The following is a 7,840-nucleotide window of genomic DNA, read 5'->3' as shown; positions in this document are numbered from 1 at the left end:
GGCTGCAACCCCATAACTCCATGGGCCCCCTGGTAGGTGGTGGTCCAAGGCCTGTTCCCCACCCAGTCTGTGGTAACTTATTCTCACTTAGGTCACCAAGGTCCATGAGACAGGCAGGGAGGAGGGAAGGAAAGTGCCTTCTGCCTCTTATCCTGCCCCTTCCCTGGGGTCAGGCCACTGGTGAGGCCTGAGAAGGATAGAAAAGGTCAGGATGGGAATGCCCACAACAGAGAAATCAGAGGTCAGATTACAACCAGATAACAGAAAGGTAATGATTATTTTATTTTTCCCTGGGACGCTGGTGGCTCCGGGCCTGACATGTCCCGGAGACTTTCTTATGCTTCTGGGCTAGCACCTGGGCCATGTAGTTCTCCTGCTGCTTCTGGATCCGGAAGTCAGACATGTGATTCCTGCAAGGAGCCGGCTAGGCTGGGCGTGGGCTGGGGACAGCCCAAGATAGGGACCAGAGGTCTGGATCTCCACTTCCATCAACAACCCCCAACCTGTCCATGACCCCTCACCTGAAGATCTGTTTCTGTTGGCTGATAACTTGCTGCAATTCCTTAATCTCATTCTCTTTGCCATTAAGTATATCTTCTTGCTTTATAATGTGAGACTCAATTTCTGTGGGGGGAGAGAGGCAGGGAGGAGGTGGTTCCATCCCATGGGCTCCTTCCTGAGACAAGGCATTCATTCCCTCACAGGTCTTTTCAGAACTTGGTTCCCTCCACCCACAGGCTCTCCACGAGTAGCTGCCAATACCTAAGTGAGAATGAGTTTATTATGGAGTCTTGATGGGGTGGTGGGGACACAATGTCTGATGAATGTGTCAGTGACTTCACAACTCTATTCTGGACCAGGTGACTCACATGAAGGCAGGCAAAGGCCCTTGGAGAGAGGTGGTCGCCCTGCCCACAGGCAGGAGGATGAACAGCTCCTGGCCTCAACTCCTGCAGATCTTTGCAGATATCACCTCTTTGGTGAGACCTCTCCTAGTCTAAAATTACAACCCTTCCTAATGCTTCCTATTAAAATAAAGCAGGGAAAAGCTTCATTTTTCTCCTTAGCATTTCTACCTAACATACCGTTTATTTTACTCATTTACTTTCTCCCCTTCTAGGATGTAAGGATAAGGATTTTTGTTTTATTCACTGTTTTAACCCTAAGGCCTAAAACAATACCTGGCACATAGTAGGTGCACAATAAATTTGTGGAATGAATGAACAGGATGGCCCCTGAGGATTTAGGACATAGAAACATCACCTAGTTCAGTCATCTCAATCCAACCAGACCTACCGAGGGCCAGCCAGATGCCTACTCCTGTGCAGGGTCCCTGCCCTCAAGGCCGCAGCTCCTGAAAGGAGTGTTAAGAATCAGGAACTGGCCGAAACCGGTTTGGCTAAGTGGATAGAGCGTCGGCCTGCAGACTGAAAGGTTCGATTCCGGTCAAGGGCATGTACCTGGGTTGTGGGCACATCCCCAGTGGGAGATGTGCAGGAGGCAGCTGATCGATGTTTCTCTCTCATCAATGTTTCTAACTCTCTATCTCTCTCCCTTCCTCTCTGTAAAAAATCAATAAAATATATTTAAAAAAAAAAAAAGAATCAGGAACTGACCAGAGGACAGAATAAGATGACGTTTCAATGACGTTAATACTGGTGAGACAGTATTACCCCTTTGGACAAGATGTCTCCTTTTCAGAACCATGTCCTCATCTATATAATATGGGGACAGAGACAGCCTATATGGGGCGGGAAGGACCCAGGGAGATTAGTGGTGGAAAAGCTTACCCACTACTTAAGTGCTCATTAGATGGCAGGATGATTTTTGTGACTTGGGTCAGAATCCAATGAGGCTGTAGGATTGGGGGGTGCTTCATATACATAACTGTCCCTCAGGAAGCCCTGGAAAATTCTGATCCTCACGGGAAGAGAATCCCACTGCCTTTAACGGTTGGACAAAGATGAACTAGAACACAAACTCTGAAAATGCAGACATGCCAAAGCATTTACGGTTTCAGAAGAGACGGTCTGGCAGAAAACGAGGAGACACAGGTAAACAAAGAGAAGGAAAACATGAGCTCACGGAATCATAGGAACAGGACTATCATAACTCCTTCCCCAGGGCGTCCAGCTAACCCAGACTCATTGCTTGTGAAGTTCTCTTGAGAAAAAGTATCAGAAATTTGTGTGACTCTTTTAAAATAAATTAAAATAAATAGCACCCAATGAGAGAATAGTTAGAAAAGCCCTTTGACAAGATTCAGAACTATATAAGTACAACCAAATTGAAACCACACAAAGGGAGGTGGCAGCGGGGAGGTACGGGTGAGGAGAAGGCCAGGTCACCTGATTTGCTCAGGTGAAGGCTTGTGCCCACTGGAGAGATGCCGGACATTCTAGGGGAGGCAGCCAGGCTCCATCAGCCTGACTCACACACACCGTCCAGACGCAGAGCCCTGTAGCCTTGGCTGCGCTCTGGGAAATGCCCTAAAGGAAGGATGTCTAGGTTTCTTTTTAGGGAAGTGGGGGTGGGAAGGGGTCAGAGAGAGGGAAAGGACTAGGGACCAGTATCTTGGGTATGAAGGCAGTGCCTGCCTGTTGGGCCCCAAGAGGCCTTAAAGGGAACTCTTGATGAAACAACCATGAAGCCTGTCAGCCTACCCAGCCAGATCAAGATGGTAGTCTGCTGGCAACTTCCCAGTGAGAATACTCACCAGGGGAGAGAGAAGGCTGGATTGGAGGATAGAGGGTGCCCAGGGCTCCAGGTGGGGCCCAGCAGGAACCTCTTTTAGGCTTGAGCTCTGGGCTCTAGCCTACTCAAAATCTACTGCAGTGAATGAAGCAGATGTATGGAATTCACATCCACTTCTTAAGCTAAGTAAGGGGAGTTTAGCATCCTGGGAAAATGAAAGTGGTTCCTGAGGTCTAGGGACATTGGGTAGTTGACTGAAAGTGCCCTGCAACTCACAGCCCCAACTGAGCCAAGAAGCTACAAGCATCTGCATGGAGCAGAGCTGAAAACTAATGGCCTACAGGCATACTTTTACTTGGCCCATACCATATTTTTAAAGCTTCTAAATCAGTTGACAATGCTAAAAACTCAGAAAAACTTCCATTAAAACCTAGTTTCTTTTTTTAAAGCTCTGACAGTACTGGACCCCATTCCCACAGCAGAGGAGCTAAGCCCTTGGGAGAGAGCATGGCTCTCCACATTACCACAGTCCCCACTCATCCCAAACCTGAGACTAAGGGCCAGCTCTCAAATAGGACTGTGCGCGCCCTGTTGTTCCATGATACCATCGCACCTGTATCAGAGTTATGAGTAGAGTACATTATTTCTAATATCCATCAAAAGTGGAAAACAAAAGGTGGACTAAGAAAGTTGTACGTTTCAAAACACTGGGAGCGAGCCCGTTCCTTTATGGCCATGAAGGATATTGTACACCAACTGCTTCCCTCATTTCCGTGGCCTGCCTGGTCCCTGAAGGCATTTGCGAAGGTGTGGCCCGCTTGGGTTTGCCTGTATCCTCAGTCGGGGACAGAAGTTGGGGTGAAACCCTGCCCTGGATACTGGCATTGGGCAGTTAGGGAAGAGCCCGTGTATGTTAACTTGGGAAGGAACACGGGCCTCCCGCCTACCATTGCACTTGGTGATGAGCTGGTCCTTCTTGCTGGACTCCTGCAGGGCTCTGCTCTTGACACTGGAGAGCCTGGGTGGCGAAGATAAGAAAGGATGGGAAGGCTGACAGGCTAATGGGACCCCTAACCTTACACCCCTACCGAGGCCCACTCACGCCTTTTCAAAGGCCAGCTTCTCTTTCTCCAGCTGTTTAGACAGCACCTCTATCTCTCCAAGGGCAAACTGAAGCTTCTCCTCTTCCTTGGCCAGGAGGACCTTGGTCTTGGCATGAGCAGCTTTCTCTTCCTGCCGGGGCAACACCAGTGACCTTATTACCCAAGCGACCTTGGGTCTCCTAAGCTCCCTTAACCAGCCCCCTTACTCAGAGGGCCACACAGAAGCCAGAGTACAGGAAGATTCTGTCCTCATTATTGGGGGCTGAAGGCTCTCAGAGTCCAATACTCAGTGACTGCTCAACCACAGGGATTCTGGGAAATAGGGCAAGATTAGGAACCTGCAGAGGCCATTACTTACCACCAACTGCTTCTCCACTGCCTGGAACTCTTCTTTACTGACAAAATTTTCGTCCTGGAGAACCATCTGCAATAGAGCCTGGCTCAGGGAGGAACTGGGGCTCAGAGACCAGGAGCAAGGGTGGATAATGGGATGATGCCCAGGGCATCCAGGATGAGACTAGGGCCCTGGGGAAGGAGAATTCGGTCCCACAAGTCGCTGGGGCTCATCTCTAGGCCCTGCCCTCAAGGAGCAACCAGTCTCATAGGAGAGACAGCCCATGGCCAGCACTTGTAACACAGTGTGTGCTGTGATGGAGAAGCACCAAGTGGCGTCCAGAGGTGGTCCCTGACCCGGCCTGGGAAAGGGTAGAACTGCTTCTAGAGAAGGGGACATCAGAACAGACCCGAGCTCTGACCACTATGTAGGGATGAAAAAGTGTTGAGAAAAAGGTCAAGAATGGAGGCTTCCGGGAACTGAAGGGAATTTGATGCCTAGGGCTGCATACTGCCATTGGAATGAGAAAGAGATAAGAAGTCATCTTATTTCTGAGAGGGAGGTACCTCCTATCTCCCAGCCTTCCCATCAAGGCAGAAAATGAAAAGAGAAAAACCATGAACTCCACCTGGCCAGGATTTTACCATGCCTGTCCAGATCACTGTGGCTCCAATGCTTTGCGCCCATAAGCTGTGGTTTGATTGAGAAAGCAAAAGCAGAGAGACATAAAGGAGTCGGAAGCCCTTACGTTATCATGTGCAAGGGCCACATCTGTGCTTACTGCACGCAGATTGGTACTAAATTAGACGCTGGGGAGGGGATGTCCCTAGTAGAAAGGATATTACAATTTCTTTGCCTCAACACAAAAGAAGTAGAAATGGGGAAACTGAGGCTCAGTGAATAGAGAGGGATCTATCTACCAGGTCCTATGCAACCAGGCAAAGAGAGTAGAGAACAATTTTGATTTTGATTAGAATTCCCTTGTGAAATATCCATGAGACCCTGCCCCCTTTGCCTCCACCCCCAGCAGCCATAACACTTTGGGGTCCCGCCTCCTTCTGATGACGCCATTGGCAATGTGCTCTGGGCACGCTCCAGCTCCGGACGCGGTCTGGTCCCGACCCCACCATTTAGACGTCCGGTCCGCCGCTCCCCCTGCTCTCCTGGCTGCGTACCACGTTCCTCAGCTGATGGATCAGTTCCTCCTGAGACTCAATCACGTCCCGCAGTTGGTCGAAGGCGAGGCACACCGACCCCGACCCCCCCTGCGCCCATCCTTCGGGCGTCGCCATCCTTTGCCCCCGCCAGCTCGTTGGAAATGGCTGCCGCTGGGTGGCACACCACGTCGCCCACCAATGAGGGTGCGACGCCACAGAGCACCCCGGCTACCGGGGGCGGGGACTTCCTTTGTTACCAGGGAGGGGACCCGCCTCTTAAAGGAGCCGCCTGGGGAATTTAGCAACACTTACGAATGTAAGTTTATGGATTTGCACATCTATTTTATCTTGTGTTCCTCATGCAATCTTGAGGAACACGCTTCTATTTCCTTTATTAGCCAGTGAACAGGCAACAGCCACCCTCAGCCTTCTCCCAGGGCCTGTTAAACTGCCAGGCCGCGAAGCAAGAGCCCATTAAGGCAACACCTGCATCTTTAGCTTCACGCGCCTCTTCTCCCACCCTAATCTCGAAATTTACCGGAGAGTGTGAGACTCCAGCCTCCTCTGATCTCTCTTTCTCCTACAGCATAGTCACTAGTTAGGGGGCCTGAACCTAAGCAATGAAAGTGGGGCTCAAGAATAGAAAAGGGGAGTGGTCTCACCTGTAGGAAGGGGGCCTCTGTGACCCATCTGCAGCGAGTCAACTTTTAATGGGAGCGGTTACTGCATTTCCCCAATGCAAACAGAATGTAGGGAGGAGGGAAGAAGATACAAGAGCAAAGAACTGTGTACGTGAGCCAGCGTCATGGTGGAAACACACCCAAGGTAAGTCCGCATAGTCTGGTACCACGCTCTGAGCAGTCATGCTGGGAGCCAAGTGCGACCACATCCAGGTGCTGCTGAGGGCACTGAAGAGCTGGAGGAGGTTAGAACTGAAGTGGACCTGAAGGAGGCTTTTAAAACAGGGGTAGGGCCCTAACCGGTTTGGCTCAGTGGATAGAGCGTAGGCCTGTGGACTGAAGGGTCCCAGGTTCGATTCAGGTCAAGGGCATGTACCTTGGTTGCGGGCACATCCCCAGTAGGGGGTGTGCAGGAGGCAGCTGATGGGGATGTTTCTCTCTCATCGATGTTTCTAACCCTCTATCCCTCTCCCTTCCTCTCTGTAGGATAGCAAGAAAATATATTTTTTAAAAAAGTTTAAAACAGGGGTGGGGAAGGACAAGGTGATCACACATCTTCACCAACCCCCCCCCCCCCCCGCCCTTTTTTTTGAAATCCAGTAAGATTAAGCTTGGGGAATATCAGAGCTAATGTTTATCGAGTAGTCACTATTTCGTGGCACAGTTATGCCATATTAGTGTTATTTCACGTGATCGTCACAATAACCTTGGGAAGTAGGTTCTAATTTCCACACTTCACAGATGAGGAAATGTAGGTTCCCTGAGACTGAATAACTTGCCCAAGGTCACCCAAGCTGCTAAGCCTCAGTACAAGGTTTTCATGTGGGCAGCTTGATTCTAGAATTCATGTTTGTTGAACATAATAGATACTAAAGTTGTGGAAGCATGAATGACTATATCAAGGAGTTTGCAACCCTGGCTGCTGTTGCTTAGTGGTTGCAACATCGACCCTCCCACTGAAGGGTTGCGGGATCCCCAGCCTGGTGGGGGCCATGCAGGAGGCAACCAATTGGTCTGTCTCTGTCATATTGATGTTCCTCTCTCTCTCTCCCGGCCCCTTCTTACCTTCCACTCTTTCTAAAACTCAGTGGAAAAATTATCCTTGGGTGAGGGTTCACAACAAAAAAGGAGTTTGCAAGAACTGTTATCAGTGTCCAAGAAGGGAAGCTGAAAGTTAGGTAAGCCACTCTGGTTGCTCCCCAGAACTACCTAGGGGCCTCTTTTTCAGCTATTGTGGCCTGATAAACTTGTCATTCCTATGGGTCTCCCAGTGATAGCCCATTATAAAAATAAAATTATTGATTGATTGGAGAGAGGAAGAGAGAGAGAGAAACCTCAGTTTGTTATTCCACTTGTTTATGCATTCATTGGTTGATTCTTGTATGTTCCCTGACTGGGAATCAAACCCCCAACCTTTGTGTATTGGGAGGATGCTCTAACCCACTGAGCTACCCGGCCAGGGTGTGATACCCTTTTTTTACCTTTCCTTCTTTTTTTTCTTTCTTTCTTTTTTTTTTTTTTAAACAGAGGTCAGCTTTTATCGTCTGTTACAAAAGAGCCAGTTTAGTCAAAAAGACCAAAGCCCATGTCGTCATCAGACTCTTCAGGGTCTTCTTTCTTTGCTTCCACTTTCGTCTCCTCAGCTGGGGCAGCAGCGGTGGAGGGGGCAGGACCTCCTGCTGGTGCAGCACTGGCTGCAGGGGCAGGTCCCCCAGCCCCTACATTGCAGATGAGACTCCCAATGTTAACATTGGCCAGAGCCTTTGCAAACAAGCCTGGCCAGAAAAGCTCACCCATTACACCAGCTGCTTTAATGAGGGCATTGATCTTATTATCCTCAGTCATCGCCTCAGTGCTGTGGTGCTGGATATG

General features: G+C 49.7%; 1 protein-coding gene across 2 annotated transcripts; it reads right to left on the bottom strand.

The window, feature by feature from the left end:
• Positions 1–247: 247 nt before the first annotated feature.
• On the bottom strand, positions 248–5,473 carry SPATA24 (spermatogenesis associated 24). Of its 2 annotated transcripts, none has more exons than XM_006772442.2 (6): positions 5,307–5,473; positions 4,156–4,221; positions 3,797–3,927; positions 3,642–3,712; positions 522–624; positions 248–410 (listed from the first exon to the last, which is right to left on the bottom strand). In XM_006772442.2, the coding sequence occupies exons 1-6, from the start codon at positions 5,421–5,423 to the stop codon at positions 281–283; spliced, it is 618 nt and encodes a 205-aa protein (XP_006772505.1). In that variant the 5' UTR covers positions 5,424–5,473; the 3' UTR covers positions 248–280. The 2 variants fall into 2 exon arrangements, with proteins under 2 accessions (XP_006772505.1, XP_006772506.1); XM_006772443.2 differs by having other exon boundaries at positions 329–440.
• Between the last annotated feature and the right edge of the window lie 2,367 nt (positions 5,474–7,840).

Source organism: Myotis davidii, unplaced genomic scaffold, assembly GCF_000327345.1.
Source record: "Myotis davidii unplaced genomic scaffold, ASM32734v1 scaffold545, whole genome shotgun sequence".
Classification (NCBI taxonomy): domain Eukaryota; kingdom Metazoa; phylum Chordata; class Mammalia; order Chiroptera; family Vespertilionidae; genus Myotis; species Myotis davidii.
The sequence above is the reverse complement of the archived record's forward strand: the minus strand, read 5'-3'. Positions and strand labels throughout refer to the sequence as shown.

What these genes read in the sequence shown, in the direction of transcription:
- SPATA24 (XM_006772442.2), bottom strand. Translation starts at nt 5,423, where the DNA reads ATGGCGACGCCCGAAGGATGGGCGCAGGGGGGGTCGGGGTCGGTGTGC. An exon ending in TCCATCAGCTGAGGAACGTG is followed by an intron (nt 4,222 to 5,306) that starts GTACGCAGCCAG and finishes GCTCTATTGCAG; the next exon opens with ATGGTTCTCCAGGACGAAAA. An exon ending in AAGCTGGCCTTTGAAAAGGC is followed by an intron (nt 3,713 to 3,796) that starts GTGAGTGGGCCT and finishes TTCGCCACCCAG; the next exon opens with GCTCTCCAGTGTCAAGAGCA.